At 41.8% G+C, this 19,873-nt stretch overlaps 1 protein-coding gene across 6 annotated transcripts in view; it reads left to right on the top strand.

Moving 5' to 3' along the window:
• vir (VIR_N domain-containing protein) overlaps positions 1-18,241 on the top strand; it is a 72,118-nt gene extending 53,877 nt beyond the window's left edge. For 4 of the 6 annotated variants that reach the window (XM_076201613.1, XM_076201614.1, XM_076201618.1 and 1 more), the window contains 8 exons: positions 846-1,726; positions 4,616-5,207; positions 6,230-6,335; positions 12,337-12,479; positions 12,776-12,962; positions 14,415-14,602; positions 14,741-14,858; positions 17,707-18,241. In XM_076201613.1, coding sequence (XP_076057728.1) covers positions 846-1,726; positions 4,616-5,207; positions 6,230-6,335; positions 12,337-12,479; positions 12,776-12,962; positions 14,415-14,602; positions 14,741-14,858; positions 17,707-17,960 — 2,469 coding nt within the window. In that variant the 3' untranslated portion in view covers positions 17,961-18,241. The remainder of the gene's footprint in view (positions 1-845; positions 1,727-4,615; positions 5,208-6,229; positions 6,336-12,336; positions 12,480-12,775; positions 12,963-14,414; positions 14,603-14,740; positions 14,859-17,706) is intronic. The other 2 variants (XM_076201615.1, XM_076201619.1) reach the window with 1 other exon arrangement.
• Positions 18,242-19,873: the final 1,632 nt, after the last annotated feature.

Genomic DNA, 19,873 nt, shown 5'->3' on the forward strand with positions numbered 1-19,873 from the left:
CTTCATTATAAGGTGAAGATCCCCAATATAAGGAAAAAGAAAAGAAAACAAACAAACAAACAGATGACATCCCACCAGGCCCCATAGATTTTTCATCCACTTCATACCATTATCCATTCATTTCTATCTTTTGTTCTTTTCCTTGCTCAACAAATGTTCTCTTTGCATACAATGAAGCCCCTTTGGACCTGTCCAACTATATCATTCTTGGTCTTCTAATTTAATTCTCCTAAGTATTTGATAATGATGATAATAAGTGGAGCCTCAAATTTCAACGCGATTGTGAGAGATAGGAATGAATGGATGACACTACCCACCAGATAGGCTTTTTGCTGTTGTAGGAAGAATGGATGTGAAGTAGGTGGCAGATTGTGGTGAAGCTATGGATCAGCTTTGGGATCTGGGTGCCATAGCAGATGAATTGTAGCTTGTTCCATTGCATTTGGTCTACATAGTATGACAAGGGTTGGTGACCTTTTGTCCCCAAGGTGATAAAAGGGTAGGGGTAGTATGAATGAAACAATGGGTGGGTGTATGCTTTGAGTTGGCACCCCCCCTATATAGTATGGAATTTAGCCTTTGTATTTGTGGCACTGCTTCTGACTCAGGGCAATGGGCAAGATGCAGGGATGACCTGTCATCCAAGAGGAGCCAATATAAGAAGGAGGGAAGGGGGTGGATGGGAGTGGAGTATGTGGGGATGGAATGGGTGGGAGTGTTTTTTTTTTACCTCCCTTGTAAAGGGGAAAAGAGCCTTTGGTGTATATATATATGTATATCTTAAATAAAAAAAAGTGTGTTGTATTTTATTTTTCAGGTTGTGAAGTATGTATTTTATTTTTCAGGTTGTGAAGTATGTATTAACTGGGCCAAACACATTCCTCGCAGAACTGACTTTGATAACTGAACTTCTACCACTGGCACTTCCCCTTCAAAGTCGTAGGAAGCTCAGGGATGATGAAGTTGCACAAGCAGTAAACCTCCGGAAGTTGTGGAGTGCTCACCTGTATCCTCTCTCCTCGTTAATTCATGACCTGATAATGAGGCTAGGATTGACAACTTTCCCAACGCTACTTCAGATGCTATTGAGAGTCTGCATTCAACTTGCAGATTTGGCAGCTCCGACTGCTCTTATTGTGGCGCGGGGAGTCCTCGACCTAGTGATATCTTGCTTCAAGTTTGACCACAGGGGTTTTGATGAAAACACCATACCACCATGTTCCCTGCAGACCTCAAGAGCTTTGAACCTGCTGGCCTTCCTCATGTCCCATCCACCATTCAAAGCTGCAGTAATGCATCTTCTACGAGGATCTCCTTCTGGTCTGACTGGATCCGGAGCAAATAATGCCACAGCTGCTGCAGCCAATAAAGGCGAAGAGAAATATGCTGGACTTGTTCTTCAGTGGTGTAAAGCAGTCAACGTTACTGAGGACTCGCCTGGTCATCAGCAGTCGCAAGAATGCATGGTTACAATTCTGCAGTACCTGTGTGACCATGAGATCAATATGATTGTTCCCCTGTCATCACAGGATGGACCAGCAAGCCAGCCAATAAACACACCTACGTTATTGGCATCGCTACCGCCCAAAGAAATGTTCATTGCAATCATGGAAGCACTCGTGGAACACATTCGAAACCCGTACCACAGTTATACATCCGTGATACCAGCATTACGGACACTTACGTTTCTCCTAGAACATGAATATGGTTTTTATCACATTAAAAGGTAAGTTTTGCATTTAGACACTGGCACCTTGAATGTGGTGGTATGGTTTATTGCTAAATTAAGTTTTGATTAATACCAAATGATTTTGCACAGCTAAGGGAGTGGTATGGGCTGAAACAAGATGTATTTCATGTCATGGTCAGTCATACAGCTGCACTGAATCATGGGTTGGTAGTTAGAGAAGTTGCTATTAAGTAGATCACTATTGGAAGTTATGTACACATACATTCATACATACATACATACATACATATATTCATGGAACCAATGATAAGTACCTGTTTGTGGTGGTCCTGTAAGGTGGACAGCAGAGCTGCCAATTTTCAAAAGTCATCAACCCCCTCGCTGGCCAAGTGGGTTAGGGCATCATTACTTGTGGCGAAGGTCAAGATGATGACGATTCAAACCCTGCTCAGGGCAAGTTGAACCAAGGGCATGATGATTCACTGAATTCCATGCTACAAAGTTGTGTAGGGTGATACTGTGATGCAGAGAAGGGAGTGGGTGGGGGATGGGGTGCTGGGGGAGTATGTGTGAGTGATATTTTGATGCAGCCCAAAGCAATTTCTCACTGTCTTCTCTTTTCCTGCATGTGGGGATGGAGAGAGGGGTTGCAGATTAAATAAAGTGGCCTTGCTGTGGATGTGCTGTGTCTTGCTGCATTGCTTCTGACTGAGGGCAGTGGGCGAGATGCAGGGATGACCTGTTATCCAGGAGGAGCCAAGAAAAAAGGGAGGGAGGGGTGGTAAATGGGAGTGGAGTATATGGGGATGAAATGGGTGGGAGTGGATTTATGCCTTTGACTTTGGCTACCTCTCTTGTAAGGGGAAAAAAGCCCTTGGAATATGTATGTATGTATATACTAAGGAAGACTCCATGTCTAAAGAATGTGAAGAAATACAATTTTCCATCCATATATAACCAAATATGCCTTTTTCTTTTTGGCTACCCCCCTTGTAAGGGGGAAAAAGCCTTGGTATATGTATGTATGTATATAACCAAATACTAAGGGCTTCTTTCCCCTTATAATGGATGTAGCCAGTCAAGGCATGCACCTACTCCCACCCATTCCGCTCCCATCCACATATTACACCCTTATCTTAGCTCTAATGTTGCCATTAGTGGAAAACCTGCAGCCTTACAGTGGGTGGCAACAGTCCTCAGGTCCTCACACAGATCTCTTAGGAAAGGAACTGTTGTCTGTGTTGTATTAGTGTGGGACTATTTCTATATCACCAGCTGAAAGTAGTGGAAGAGGAGAGGCTTTTGCCAGTTGTCAGGTCTTCATGTTTGAAACTGTATTAGAAATATATTTCAAGTTAAAAGAGAGAGATATCATGGTGGGGTAGGGAGTAGTATTGTATGAATGATATTTTGACGCAGCCAGAAAGAATTTCTCCCCATCTCTTTTTCTGCATGAGGCCTTGCCATAGATGTGCTGTGTCTTGGTGCATTGCTTCTGACCCAGGACATTGGGCATGATACAGGGATGACTTGTCATCCATGGGGAGCTAAGATGAGAAGAAGGAGGAAACAGTGGTGGATAGGGGTGGAATGGATGGGAATGAGTACTTGCTTTTTGACTTGGTTACCTCCCTTATAAAGGGGAAAAAAGCCCGTGGTATATCGAGATATATATGTACACATACAAACACACACACACACACACATACATATGTACATACATATATATATATTACAGGTGAAAAATGTAATCACACATTTGTCAATCACATAGAAACCACTGTTGGAGTAGAAAAGACTGGAAACGGGGAATCTATATATTTCAATTGCAAACTGCAATCCTCTTCAGTAGATACAATTCAGAGAGAGAGTGTGTTACTTAAGTAGCAACCTTTACATAAGAAGGGGGGACATGGGATGAGGTCGCTACCCTCGGCTCGCTCCGTATGTGAGGTCAGGAGGTAAATGTGTTTTTAGTAAGTTAGAGATGAAAAGTCCGGACATTATATCCGGGGACCATTACCCCTTTGAAATATTCATATTGGGCTGATATTCAATAATGGTAGATTCTATCATTTTTCTCCTGAACTCAACTTAATAATTTAGCTTACCCGGATTGGTTCTTGGTCAAAGCCCTCAGCCGAGTGAGATCCAATTTTTTCAACACCACCCCCACTTCCTCTAATTTTTCATTGGACAAGAGCTCCTTAATCGTTCCCTTTTCTGAATCATTCCTTCCTTCAACCAAGTTTCTTCCCAAAGACAAATTAAATTTGATTAATTATTACCCTATCACCATTAATAAAAAGGTGGTAAATGTCCACCAAAGGTTAAAAGAAGAGCAGAGCCAAGGGGTATATTCAATTCCATGTAAAGGTTGTAACTTAGTTTACATCGGACAGACTGGAAGGGATTTGAACACTAGGATGATAGAACATAAACGTTCCATTAGATATGGACAAGAGAGCTCAGCTGTGTTCCAACATGTTAAGCAATTTAATCATTGTTTAGATTGGGACAAAGCTGAGCTTATTTATAAATCTAAGTGTGAGTTCAGGAGAAAAATGATAGAATCTACCATTATTGAATATCAGCCCAATATGAATATTTCAAAGGGGCAATGGTCCCCGGATATAATGTCCGGACTTTTCATCTCTAACTTACTAAAAACACATTTACCTCCTGACCTCACATACGGAGCGAGCCGAGGGTAGCGACCTCATCCCATGTCCCCCCTTCTTATGTCAAGGTTGCTACTTAAGTAACACACTCTCTCTCTGAATTGTATCTACTGAAGAGGATTGCAGTTTGCAATCGAAATATATAGATTCCCCGTTTCCAGTCTTTTCTACTCCAACAGTGGTTTCTACGTGATATATATATATATATAAAATTGTGTGACTAAAAAAAAAATCTGTTTTCCAGTACCTTGGACAAAAAACGTGCGGCCCTCCTTGCTCCTTTCATGCGAGTGAACTGCACTTATTACAAAGACCCAGCTGAAGCCATGACAACCTTGCAGTGTTTAATGGAATTTTGCCAACTCTTGATCTCAGTGGAAGACATTGGTTCAGTACAAAGGACAAGTGTTGTGTCAGTTAGTGATCTTGCCTTGTACATGGGCTGGAGGAACGGTAGGGTAGAATTAAGCACAAGGAACAGTGTCGAGAAAAAAGACGATAAAGAAAAAGTGCAAGATAAAGACAAGGACCAAGAAAGAGACAAAGTAGAGGAAGCCAAAACCGAAAAAGACGCAGAAGAAAAGCAGCAGTTAGATTCAGTTGAAGCACAGGAGCAAATCAAAACAGAGGATGACGAAACTGTGGAAGAACATAGCAAAGACGAGAGAATCGGCGAAGTGAAGAGGGAAGAATCCAAGGAAACTGTTAAAGAAGAGAAGAGGATAGAAGTAAAAAGGGAAGACAGGTCCAGAGAATCTAAAGAAAAGTTTGAGACTTTAAAAGAAGAAGAACCTCCAAGGCAGCATCCATTACTTTTATTGGAAAAGACAGTCATTGTAAGTATCAATTTTATTTGAATATTAGCTGCTGCCCCACTTTGCCTTCATTTCTTCCTCCTGAGCATCTTTCATTTCTCTGTCATTCTCCCCTGCCCTCCTTTGCTAAACTCCTCCCCTACTCTCCATTGCCTCCTCTCTATCTTTCCTTGCACTCTCCTCTCCTCTCCTCTGTCTTTATTCCTCTGTCTCCTATCTCTCCTCTCTCCTCTCCTCTCTCTCCTCTCTCCTCTCTCTCCATTCTCTCCTCTCTCTCCATTCTCTCCTCTCTCTCCATTCTCTCTCTCTCTCTCTCTCTCTCTCTCTCTCTCTCTCTCTCTCTCCATTCTCTCCTCTCTCTACTCTCTCCCTCTCTTCTCTCCCTCTCTTCTCTCTCTCCCTCTCTTCTCTCTCTCCCTTTCTTCTCTCTCTCCCTCTCTTCTCTCTCTCCCTCTCTTCTCTCTCTCCCTCTCTTCTCTCTCTCTCTCTCTCTCTCTCTCTCTCTCTCTCTCTCTCTCTCTCTCTCCCCCTCATCTCTCTCCTTCCTCTCTCTCTCTCTCTCTCTCTTTCTCTCTCTGTCTGTCTCCTTGCCATTCCTCTGCCCTCTCTCTCTCCTCTCACTCTCCTCTCACTCTCCTCTCACTCTCCTTTCTCTCCTCTCCTTTCTCTCCTCTCCTCTCTCATCCTTCTCTCCTCTCTCACTCCTCTCCTCTCTCTTCTCTCTCTCTCTCTCTCCTTCTTTCTCCCTCTCCCTCCCCCCCTCTCTCTCTCTCTCTCTCTCTCCTCTTTTTTATTGTTATTGCTGTTGTACTTGGGTTTTGTGCCCTACTGTGGAAGAGATGTCCTTAGTTGCACAGGTCTCTGTGCAAGCATTGTGGTTAATGGATGGAATGTTTAAAAGTGTTTTAAATGTGTATGATTTGACTGTTTGCTTTGACACAGTGACCCCTTTTATAATGGGGGGGAAATGTTAAATTGTATCATTAAATCCAAATTTACACAAACTAGTGTTTTTATTGCTTATTTTACATTCATTATTACAGGCTGAAGGAGGTGAAGAGGAAGCGACAGAAATTCTCTACGATGATATTTATCAGATGATTTCCCTCTTCGAAAAAGATCAAGCCATTGGAGGAAGTGAAAGTAAAGGTAAATTTTTCCCCATTTTCCCTACCTATAGATGTGAAGAGCACATTGATCTATGACCAGGAAACAATCCGTGATGGGACTTAGAGAAAAATATGGGACCTGAATCAGCATCTAGGGAGATTCAAGACCCCCCTGTGCTTCTGAGTGAATGGTTAGCAATAGTAAATAGATGAAGAACTAGTGAGGTGCAGAATTTGAGTTTTGTGGAATTCCCCACCATAAGATGAAACAAGGTTGGAATGTTTTCCTAAGGGTAATGGAGATGTTTCCCCCAAAGCTGATTAGGATGGCTTGATGATAGCTTTCTTGAGTAGGCGAAGAAAATGGACGTGCTTCATTGAAAATCTTATCTTTATCTAACCTTATCAGAACAGTGATGTGCATTATAGATTATTGTAACAAATTATGCCTCATGATTCTATTCAGTTGAAGGGTGGAGTTAGAAGTGTCAATCAATCCATTTCCCCAGTTCTCTCTGAGGAATTTTAGAAGAAAATAAGATCTTGATTGTGGTCCCATTTTGATTTGATGTCGACCCAAGGTTGATTAGAATTTTATGGTATTGATCAAATAGTAGGTTTTGTGACAAAACTCAGATTACAGAAGAAAGAATTCAGTATTAACCCCTTCCATACGGTGCCGCACACGTAGGCGTCATGGACTTAGATCTCGGTGGCAGCAGCCAATGCCAGCCGTACGACGTGTCGTAATAATACTCGCATCATAAAATATAGTCACCGCTTATATCGATCGTTCTCTCTTCACCCGTGAATTTTGATAACCATAGAAAATGCGATTACAAAAGAATTAGAAAGAATGTCATTATGGAGGGGCGACTACAATAAATATAATCAAGACGCCGATATGGCAGCCTCGCGAATACACTCGCTCCCCATGACGCCTACGTGTGCGGCACCGTATGGAAGGGGTTAAAGTGAGTGGTTCGAGGTAAAGGTGGGACTTCCTCAGGGATGTGTTATGTCGCCCTGTCTGTTCAACTTATACATGGATGGGGTGGTGCGAGAGGTAAATGCAAGGGTGGTGGGTCAGGGATTGGAGATGTTTAAAAAAAATGGAGAAAAGTGGGAGGTGAGCCAGCTGTTTTTTGCGGATGACACTGCGGCTGTAGCAGGATCAGGAGGGGTTGAGGAAGTTGGTGACAGAGTTTGGGAGAGTGTGTGAAAGAAGAAAGTTGAAGATTAATGTGGGTAAAAGTAAGCCCGAAGGGATTTCTCCCCGTCCTCTCCTTATATGCAAAGGGGGACGGAGAGGGGGGGTCGCCGATTAAATGAAGCGGCCTTGCTGTGGATGTACTGTGTCTTGCGACACTGCTTCTGACCCAGGGCGGTGGGCGGGGTGCAGGGATGACCCGTCATCCAGGAGGTGCTCAGATGAGAGGAAGGGTGGAAGGGAGTGGAGTGTATTTGGGGATGAAATGGGTAGGAGTGTTTTTATGCCTTTCCCTTTTTGGCTACCTCCCTTGGAAGGGGGAAAAAGCCTTGGTATATGTATGTATGTATGTATGTAAAAGTAAGGTGATGAGATGTACAAGGGGTGAAAGTGGCAGTAGACTGGAAGTGAGCATTAAGGGAGAGAGACTGGAGGAAGTGGATAGTTTTAGATACTTGGGTGTGAATGTGGCAGGAAAGGGTGGAGTGGAGGTGGAGGTAGAATGTAGATTGAGAGAAGTGAGTAAATGCCTTGGTGGATTAAAAAGTATAATGAGGAATAGACATTTGGGAATGGATGCTAAGAGGAGATTGTATGAAGGAGTGATTGTGCCAACAGCACTGTATAGGGCAGAATATGTATATATATATATATATATACATACATACATATACCAAGGCTTTTTCCCCCTTTCAAGGGAGGTAGCCAAAAAGGGAAAGGCATAAAAACACTCCCACCCATTTCATCCCTAAATACACTCCACACCCCTCCCACCCTCCCTCTCATCTGAGCACCTCCTGGATGATGGGTCATCCCTGCACCTTGCCCACCGCCCTGGGTCAGAAGCAGTGTCGCAAGACACAGCACATCCACAGCAAGGCCGCTTCATTTAATCGGCGACCCCCCCCCTCCGTCCCCCCTTGCATATAAGGAGAGGACGGGGAGAAATCCCTTCGGGGTGCGTCTAAATTTGCTCACACATACTACCTCACCCGCCCATTCCTCACCCGCCCATTCCTCCTCATGCAATCACAACATCATCCATATACAACCATTCTCCACTCACCTCTGTCTTCCGTCCTCTCCCTTCCTTCCTCAACAGACATTCCCCTCTTCCCCAAAGCCCCCTTCACCCCATCCATCCACCTCATCCTAGGACGTCCCCTCATGTTCAACCCCTCCACATCTGCCTTCCATACCTCTTTTACTAGTCTTTCTTCACTCATTCTTTCCATGTGTCCAAACCATCCTAATATTCTTTCATCAACCCTATCTCCCAGCTCCTTTTTCACCCCTGTTCTCCTCTTCACCTCCTCATTTCTCACTCTATCCAGCCTAGTAACCCCCACCATACTTCTCAGACACCTCATCTCAAACACATTCAAACTCCTTCTCTCTTCTTCTCTTATGTTCCACGTTTCTGCCCCATACAGTGCTGTTGGCACAATCACTCCTTCATACAGTCTCCTCTTCGCATCCATTCCTAAATGTCCATTCCTCATTACACTCTTTAATCCACCAAGGCATTTACTCGCTTCTCTCAATCTACATTCTACCTCCACCTTCACTCCACCTTTTCCTGCTACACTTGCACCCAAGTATCTAAAACTATCCACTTCCTCCAGTCGCTCTCCCTTAATGTTCACTTCCAGTCTACTGCCACTTTCACCCCTTGTACAACTCATCACCTTACTTTTACCCACATTTATCTTTAGCTTTCTTCTATCACATACTCTCCCAAACTCTGCCACCAGCTTCCTCAATCCCTCCTCCGATCCTGCCACAAGCGCAGTGTCGTCCGCAAACAACAGCTGGCTCACCTCCCACTTTTCTCCATTTTCTTTAACCATCTCCAATCCCTGACCCACTACCCTTGCATTCACCTCTCGCACCACCCCATCCATGTATAAGTTGAACAGCCAGGGCGACATAACGCATCCTTGACAAAGTCCCACCTTTACCTCAAACCACTCACTCTCTCCATTTCCAATCCTGACACAAGCTCTACTACTCTCATAAAAACTCTTGATAGCTCCCAAAAGCTTTCCTCCTATCCCATAAATCTGCATAACCTCCCACAGTGCCTTTCTGTCTACCCTATCATAAGCCTTTTCCAGATCCATAAAAGCCCAAAAAACATCCTTCCCCTTTCCTATAGCTTTCTCACATATCTGTCTTACCACAAAGATCTGATCTACACAACCTCTACCTGTCCTAATTCCACACTGTTCCTCACCAATTACTCCTTCTGTTCCTCTCCTAATCCTCTCAATCAAGATCCTCCCATAAGCCTTCCCAACTACACTTAACAAGCTAATCCCTCTGAAACTACTACATTCACACTTGTCCCCTTTTCCCTTGTAAAGAGGAACTATACAGGCACTCCTCCAGTCCTCCGGTACTCTACCCTCTCTCCAGCAAACATTAAATAACCTCACCAACCAGTCCACCATCACTTGACCTCCCTTTTTCAGACATTCTACATGGCATCCATCCAGACCAGGTGCCTTACCTGCTTTCATCATCTTAACAACTGCCTTCACCTCATCCTTCCTTATTTCTCCTCCATTCTCCTCACTCATCACTCTCATTTTCTTCGCATTTCCCACTGCAGCTATCTTTCCTTCCCTATCCTCCTTCACATTTAGCAACTCCCTAAAATATTCTGCCCATCTTCCCCTTACTGCCTTCTCTTCCATTATAATCTCTCCATCTGCACCTTTTACCTTTTCTTCTCTACTTGATTCGCCTCCTCTTCCTCTCTTAATTTCTTTCCAAAACATCTTTTTATTACTTTCAAAATTTTCTGTCATACTCTTACCCCATTTCACATCTGCTATCCTCTTTGCAACCTTTACCTTTTGCTTTACTTCTCTTTTCTTTATATATATATATATATATATATATATATATATATACATACATATATTATATATATATATACATATATATATATATTATATATATATACACACATGTATATATATATATATACACATATATATATTATATATATATACATATATATATATATTATATATATATATATATATACATATATATATACATATATATATCAAGGGCATGATGGTTCATCAAATTCCAGGCTATAAAGTCCACTGTAAGGGGCACTGTCCTAGCCCCCCGATAGGGGGGAGTTTGTGATGTTAAACCAAATCAAATAATCTATATAACAAGGGCTTCTTACCCCTTATAAGTAGGAGTAGGCTATAAATGGGTGATATGGAAAAAAAAAAAATACATTTGAAAAAGCTTGTACTGATCAGTTTGACACAGAATCATCTATACACAGCTATTCTCCACTCACCCCCATCTCTCACTTTCTCCCTTATTTTTTTGTTCAACAGACATGCCCCTCCTGCTCAGTGCCTTCTCCTTTCTGCCTCTCTTAAATTCCAAGTTTCTGTCCCATACGGTATTGTAGGCATGAGCATTCCTTTATATCATCCTCTCTTTGCATACATTCCCAGGTGCCTATTTCTTATGACACTTTTCAATCCTGCAAGACATTTGCTTAGTTCCCTTAATCTATAGTTTACCTCCACCTCTACTTCTCCATTTCCTGCCACATGTGACCCCAAATACTTAAAACTGTCCACTTCTTCCAGCCCCTCTCTTTTAAGACTTACTTTCAACTGTCATTTTCTACATTAGTACATCTGATCACCTTACCTTTACCCACATTTATCATCAACTTTCTCCTATTGCACTTTCTTGAACCCCGTCACTAACTGCCTTAATCCCACCTCTGATCCAACCACAGAGGCAGTGTTGTTCACAAACAACAACTGGCTCACCTATTTCTTCACTGCATTTAACCATCTCCAATCCCCTGCCCATTACCTTCACATTTACCTCCCACACCACCCCATCCATGTATACTTTGAACAGCTATGGTGACATGACACAACTTTGATGCAGCCCCATCTTTACCTCAAACCACTTGCTCTTTCCATTTGATTGCCCTTAACCCCTTCCATACGGTGCCGCACACGTAGGCGTCATGGGGAGCGAGTGTATTCGCGAGGCTGCCATATCGGCGTCTTGATTATATTTATTGTAGTCGCCCCTCCATAATGACATTCTTTCTAATTCTTTTGTAATCGCATTTTCTATGGTTATCAAAATTCACGGGTGAAGAGAGAACGATCGATATAAGCGGTGACTATATTTTATGATGCGAGTATTATTACGACACGTCGTACGGCTGGCATTGGTTGCTGCCACCGAGATCTAAGTCCATGACGCCTACGTGTGCGGCACCGTATGGAAGGGGTTAAAAGCTTTCCCCCAATCCCCAGTTCCATATATGTGCAATACCTCTCATAGTGCCTTCTTGTCGTCCCAGACATAAACCTTCTCTAAATCCATAAAAGACCAAAAAACAGCTTTACCTTTTGCTAAAGCCTTCTCACAAGTCATACCCCAAAAAGTGATCTTTGCATCCTCTACCACACCTACCACACATCCTAAACCCACACTGCTCCTCACCAATTACTCCCTGTGTTCCTCTCTTAATCCTCTCAAAACTCTCCCATAAGCCTTCTCGGCTGTACTCAACAAACTGATCCCTCTAAAACTACTACAATCACGTTTGTCCCCTTTCACTTTCTAAGCTGGGACTGTACAGGTCCTCCAGTCCTCTGGCTCTCTCCCCTCCCTTAGATTACATTAAACAATCTCACTAGCAAGTCCACGATTACTGTACATCCCTTTCTTAGACACTGCATGACACTTGTATATATATATAAGGTTATATACACTATTAGATATGTTTGATTAACCCCATTCCCTTTCTGTTAATGAACAGAAGTTTTAGAGCCACCAGTACCTGCTCAGGAAACATTGCAAGCCCAATTTGCTGCCCGGTGTGTTTGGACGTCTTCAGACGATGATGTGCCGTCCAGCTGGTTGTCACCACCTATGTATGATGAAGCAGATGAATCTGATATGGTATGTTATTGTTATTATTTGTTAATTTATTTTTGTAGATATAAATTTGAAATATACATTTGTGTGTGGGTGAAGGGTAGGTTTATGGTGTGGCTGATTACCTCCCTTATATGGGGTAAGAGGCCTTTTTGTATACTGTATAGATTTAGATATATATCTGTGTGTATTTGTGTACATACTCATGCACATATGTAGACTAAAATGTACAACATTAATATAACTCCATAATTTTGGGCATATTAATATACAAGTGGAATTTTTCTTGACTAATAGAGTTGTTTTATTTACAAAATCAGCAATCCGTGAACTTGCTTGAGATATGCCACCACTACACAGGAGACTATGACCTTGTGGGAACTCTGAACAAGCTGCTGAAAGGGCAAGGTTCTCAACTGCACACACCTCAGAAAATTGTTAAGGTTACTCCAAGATATAAGCAGAGAGTAGCTGTCATTCGCCCTGATAAACGTGGACATCCCTTTGGTATGATAGCTTGGTATTTCTTATTACATTTTATATGTTGTGGGTGTAGACTGTTGTCTGTGTTGTATTGGTGTGGAACTGTTTCTGTGTCACCAGCTGAAAGTAAAAGGAGGAGAGCAGTTGCCAGTTTTCAATTCTCCATGTTTGAAAATATGTAAGAAATACAATGGAAATTGATAGAGATCCTGGGCCTAGTATGGAGATTGAGTATAAGCCTATCGGGGTTACACCTGATAGAAGTGAAGATATTGACAGGTTTTGAAAATAGGCGTCTACCTTGTTTATCTTGTGGAAACACCCATCATGATGGTGGAGAAGAAAATGGAGGAAAAATAAGAAAAGATGAGAACAGATAAGGCTCCTGGATTAGATGGGTGTCATGTGGAGTGTTTGAAAAAGGGAGGTACATTAATAGTGCACTGACTGGTGAGGTTATTTAATGTGTGTCTAAGGGAGGGTAGAGTGCCAGAAGACTGGAGGAGTGCCTTTATAGTTCCACTTTACAAGGGAAAAGGGACAAATGTGAGTATAGTAGTTTCAAAGGGATCAGTTTGTTGAGTGTATTTGGGAAGGCCTATGGGAGGGTTTTGATTGAGAGGATTAGAAGAGAAACAGAGGGTAGGTACATGCCTCTAACTTAACTACCTCCTTTATGATGGGGAAAAAGCTCTTGGTACATAGATAGATCACCCATCATCGGTCCCATACTAAATGAGAGGGCAAATAAAGAGAATGTGGTCAACAATAGCTATGAAACCTTATAGTACCATAGTTTGTGAGTGACATAGTACAAGGTTGAGGATTGTTGGATGAATATTGCTGTAGTTTGTGAGACTAGAACCCTTTGGCAACATGGTATACAGCAGCAATCCTAAAATCTTCCAATAGGTCATTCTAGAAAGAGTCATTGGACTGTATTATTGCTTTTGTGAGTATGTGGCTATTTCTCCATCATTGGAGAAAAATAGTGGAAGTTGATAGAGATCTTGGCTTCAATTTGAAGACTAAGTGCCAGGATCTTGGAGCCGCTTCAGCATGTGGACAGGATCCCCCTTATCATGGGTGTTGTTGAATCAAAATATATTCTTTCCTTTGACTACATGGGAGAAAAATACCTAATTCAGTTTTTTCGTACCCCTACTTTGGGGTGCTTAGGAAAACTAAAGAGGTAGAGTCACAGGAGTTGTATGAAGTAAACACCATGTGAGGATGGAGCCTTTATTAATAAAGGAGAGATTTAAGGAGGGACAGTAGATTTAAGTGATGAACTTTTTCATTTTATGTATTTATTTATTTATTTATTTATTTTTTTTTTTTTATTAAAAAAAAAATTGAGTGGAGACAGAAGTGGTAGCATAAGGCTAAGGCATATGAAAGATCTTATATTCTTAACTAGGAGTGTTAAGTGTGATGTGCATAAGCCAGAATTAACTCAGAACGACATTTTTACAGTTGCTCCAATGCGAGGTCGTTCATATGGAAGGGGGATGAATGTAAGAAGTGACCCATTCCGTTCAAGACCACCAAATACGTCGAGGCCTCCGTCACTTCATGTGGATGACTTCGTAGCATTAGAGAGTACTGGACACCAACCTACGGGTCCTACGGGGTATAACAAGATCTCTCACGGACGAGGAAAGGTGAGTCTTGAACTCATTGTTGCACTTGGAAATTTTAGTCATAACCTACTTTACTTGTACAATACTGTGAAGGAGTGTGGACATGAATTAGTTTAAAATTTGTCACTGTTCAGAAAAACATCATAAGTATTGTTTTAGTACTCTAAACCCCACCAGATGTTGCTGGACAGCATACGAGGGAGAGGACGAGGACGAGGGGAGCAGAGAGGTGGGCGGTTCTTCCACCGACTACCATTCCGTACAGAAGGCTCAAGAGGTAAGTTCCATTTAAACACTAGTGTAGAGTTTAATTATTCATCATATTACCTTAGGTTTGCTTGCATTCTGGATTTATTATGTAAGATTCTTTTGATAAGGTGTCTTGGAATCTTGTATCTATGCCATGTGGAATGCCCAACAAAGGGTGGAGTAGTTAGAGGAATGGCTGGTGAGATTGGTTAATGGGTGCCTAAGGGAAGGAAGTGTAATGGCAGATTGGAAGAGTACATGTATAGTTCCACAAATGTTAGATCATTATGTACTAATAGGAAAACTGAGAGGTAAAGTTGAGTGGGGAAGAAAGGGAAGGCATAGAAGTGCTGAAGGACCAGATTAAATGAAAAGGAGTAATTATTTTTATTATCATTGTTGTTATTACCTAAGTCTTACCATGTTCTTAGGGGAGAGTAGGAGAATATAAGATAATTTTTTAGTGGAAGGTAAGTTGAGAGTGGAGGATAGATGGAGAAAGAAAAAAGACAGAAGGTAGGGAGGTGCTTAGAGTAAACTGGTTAAATGAGAAGGCAAAGGAGGAGTACAAGAAGAAGCTGAGAGAAGTGTGGGGGCAGGTGAAGGATAGAATAGTGGTAGGAGTGGAGGAGAAATGGGGGTGTTTCAAGGAGGGAGTAACAAGGTGTGCAAAAATGGTGTGTAAAACAAACAGGATGGGAGGGAATAGAAGGAAGGGTAGTGAGTGGTGAGATGATGAAGCAAAGAAGGTTGTAGAAGAGAAGAAACAAGCATTCATGGGCTGGTTGCAAAATAGGATAAAGGAAACTTATGAGAGTTACAAAGAAAAGAGAAGAAAAGCAAAACACAAGATAAAGGAGGTAAAAAGGAAGGCAGATGTAATAGGGAAGAGTATGACAAAATTATGAAAGTGATAAAAAGATGTTTTGGAATGAAAGGAAATTAAGAGAGGCCGAGAAAGTGAATCAAGTAGAGAAGAAAAGATAAAGGGTGCAGATGGAGAGATGATGACAGAGGAGGTGGCAGTAAGAGGAAGATGGGGATATTATTTTAAGGAGTTGCTAAATTAAGAGGATTAGGAGAGGAAGAGAGGGAGTAATTGGTGAGGAACAGTGTGGGTTTGGGAAAGGTAGGGGTTGAGTGGATCAGCTTTTTGTGATAAGGCAGATATCTGAGAAATTTTAAGGTAATGATGTTTTTTGGGCCTTTATGGATTTGGAAAAGGCTTATGGCAGGGTAGACAGAAAGGCACTGGGAGGTTTTGCAGATGTATAGGATTGGGGGAAAGCTGTTAGGGGCAGTCAAGAGTTTTTACAAGAATAGTAGAGCCTCTGTTAGAATTAGAAATGGAGAGAGTGTGTGGTTTGAGGTAAAGGTGGAACTGCACCAGGAATGTGTCATATTGCCATGGCTGTTCAATATGTATATGGACGGGGTGGTGTGGGAAGTAAATGCGATGGTAATGGGCATGGGACTGGAAATGGTTAAAGAAAATGGAGAAAAGTGGGAGATAAGCCAGTTATTGTTTGCTGACGACACTGTGCTTGTGGTATGATCAGAAGGAGGATTAAGGGAATTAGTGATGGAGTTTGGGAAGGTGTGCGAAAGAAGGAAGTTGAAGATAAATGTGGGTAAATGTAAGGTGATGAAATGAACAAAGATAGAGGATGGCAACAATTTGGAAGTCTTGAAGGAGAAAGGCTGGAGGAAGTGGATAGCTTTAGGTACTTGGGTTTCCATGTTGCAGGAAAGGGAGAAGTGAAGGTGGAGGTAGATTGTAGAATGAGAGATGCAAGTGCCTTAGGGGATTAAAAAGTGTGATAAGAAATAGACATTTGGGAATGGATGTTGAGATTAGGGTACATAAAGAGATGATTGTGCCGACAACACTGTGTGGGGCAGAGACATGGAAGGTAGATGGGGAATAGAAGAAGAATTTAAATGTTTTTGAGATGAAGTGTCTGAGAAATATTGTAGGGGTTACAAGGTTGGATAGAGTGAAAAACGTGGAGGTGAAGAGGAAAGCAGGGGTAGAGAAGGAGATGGAAGATAGGGTTTATGAAAGAATGTTGGGATGGTTTGGACATATGGAAAGAATGAGTGAAGAAAAATTAGTGAAAGGAGTGTGGAAGGCAGAGGTGGATGTGAGCATGAGGGGGCAGCCAAGGATGAAATGAATGGATTGATCGGGTGAGATGGGGATTTAGTAATAGAGGGATGTCTGTTGAGGGAAGAAGGGAGAAGGCAGAAGATAGGGGTGAGTGGAGAATGGCTGTGTATGGATGATGCTGTGATTAATGGAAGGGAATGGAGGGGTTAGGGAGTGGTTATGTGTAAATGATATTTTGATGCAGCCCAAAGGGATTTCTCCTTGTCTTCAATGTTTCTGCATGAGGGGATGGAGAGGGGTGGTCACCCATACAATAAAATGGCCTTGTAGATGTGCTGTGTCTTGTTGCATTGCTTCTGACCCAGGGCAATGGGTGAGATGTAGGGATGTCCTGTCATCCATGAGGAGCCAAGATGAAAGGGAGGGAGGGGGTGTGGTAAATGGGAGTGGAATTATGCCTTTTGACTTTGGCTGCCTCCCTGGTAAGGGGGAGAGCCCTTGGTATATGTATGTATGTAAGTACCAGCAGCTTCATAACAGCTAGCAGCAGTCCTCTGGTCCTCTCACAGATCTGTCTGGAATAAACTTTGGACTGTCTGTTGTATTGGTGTGGAACTGTTTATGTTACTGGCTGAAAGTAGTAGGAAGAGGGGAGTAATTGCCAGTTGTCAGCTCTCCCCATCATTGGTCTGTGATTCCCCTCTTATAATGGGAGAAAATGCATTTTAAGTATATGTTTGTACCTTCATTTATGTTTTTTCCTTAGGCATGGTTCGAGGAATGAGCCAAAGAGGGAGAGGTTCTTCGTGGTCTTTCAGAGGAGAAGGTTCTCCTCGAGGCAACTTTAGGGGCAGCTCCACAAATAATGGCATGCCACCACGGTTTGCTCGAGGACGGGGCAACTATGCTCGAGGAGGAGGTGGTGGTGGAATAATCAAAGAAAGATTCCCTTCCAAATTTGCTGAGAGAGGAGGAAGAAGAGATACAGGAGGTCGACATGTGCGTGGTGGATTTAGATAAATGCAGATACCTCTTGCATTAAGTAGCATTGAGAATTTTTTTTTAATATTTTCTTGATGTAAGGTTATTAAAGACTATAGAGCACAGTTTCATTTATGTAAATGAAGAAAATGAACTTAATAGAGTAGGATTTTTTTGTAAAGAAGACAGCTTATAAAAGTCATTATTTCTGACTACTTTCATTACCTTTCTTACATTAGTGGGACTGGTATCAAGAAATATCCTAATTTCATATTGATGTTCTTGATATTTGTTTGATTTGTAATTAAATAGAATTATTATATATTGTTTCTTTGATCCTATTTGATCACACAGAAAACAAGTTGCACATCATCCTGCTTTGCCTGACAACCTAACAACCTTTGCCTGCCTTAACCTAACAACATAGTATCTCATTCTTGAGTGTCTTGTGGGCCAACACGACTGGCTGTTGCTGATTACTTAGGAGCAATGGATGTCCTGCAAAAAAAAAAAAAAAAAAAAAAATACTCCAGGTAACAGATTCATTATTTGATTCTATTTGATCAGTTTCAAGAAACAAGATCCTGATACAAGTTGACATTGCATAAGGGAGCACTTATGTGTGTTTTTCAGACATTCCTTGCAGTGGACAAGATGCAGGGATGACCCATCATCCAGGAGGTGCCAAGATAAGAGGGAGGGAAGAGGGTAGAGGGGACTGGAGTATGTGGGGGATGGAATGGGTGGGAGTGGTTTCTATGCCTTTGTCTTTTGGCTACCTCCCTTGTAAGGGGAAAAAAAGTCTTTGGTATATGTATGCTTGCATTTGCTTGCACAGCTGTGCCATACACAACAACATATCAGACTTTGCAGACATGTCATCTGACATTAGCAATAGACATAATATATAATAAAGGGCCTTTTCCCCATACAAGGTGGGGGGGGCCAGCTATATGACAAAGATTTATGTATTCATTTTTCTTTCAATCAATATGCAGGGATGCCATGACATCCAGGAGGAGCCTTGAAGAGAGGGAGGGAAAGGTGGTGAATGGGAGTGGAGTGGGTGAAGGTGAAATGAATGGAAGGGGAATTATGCCTCTGACTTTGGCTACCTTCCTTATAAGGAGAAAAAAGCCCGTGGAACATGTATGTAATGTGATAAAGGAATAGGGTAGCCTTTCATCCGTGAGGTGCTGAGATGGGAAGGATGGGCAAGTGGGTATTTTTGGTATGGGTGTGTGTATTGAAACCACCTCCATATACACATGTATGCACATGGATGAAGGAGTAGTGTTATATGAATTTCTTTGCAGACAACCCAAAAATACTAAAGCAAGTAAAAACTAAGGAGGATTGCAACTCATTACAACAAGACTTGGACAAGATCTGGAAATGGACTCAAAAGTGGGAAGTGAAATTCAATATCAAGAAATGTAGTATAATGGAATTTGGAAAAAGTAAAAACAGAATATCGAGAGATTATAAAATTTGTGAAGAAGAGATCAGAAAAGTAAACTCGGAAAAAGACCTTGGAGTGATGATCAGCAAAGACTTGACACTGGATAAGCATATTAATAAAATAGTCAGAGAAACCTACAATTTATTGAGGTCAATAAAAGTGGCATTTGCCTATTTGGATGAGGAAATGATAAAAAAAATTCTAACTACACTAATAAAACCAAAACTCGAGTATGCAGCAACCCTATGGACACCCAGTACCAAAAAGAATATAAAAAAATTAGAAAGAATACAAAGAGCAACAACAAAACTGGCACCAACTCTTTCCAAAATGACATATGAACAAAGACTGTCTAAATTAGAATTATCAACTCTGGAACAAAGAACAGAAAGAGGAGACCTACTAACTATCTATAGAATTATGAAGGGAATGGAAATCTGAGATAAGAATGATTTATTGAAATGGGACAATGGAAAAACTAGAGGGCACG

The sequence above is a fragment of the Oratosquilla oratoria genome, chromosome 18, assembly GCF_046742065.1.
Source record: "Oratosquilla oratoria isolate Oo_2021 chromosome 18, ASM4674206v1, whole genome shotgun sequence".
Lineage (NCBI taxonomy): Eukaryota > Metazoa > Arthropoda > Malacostraca > Stomatopoda > Squillidae > Oratosquilla > Oratosquilla oratoria.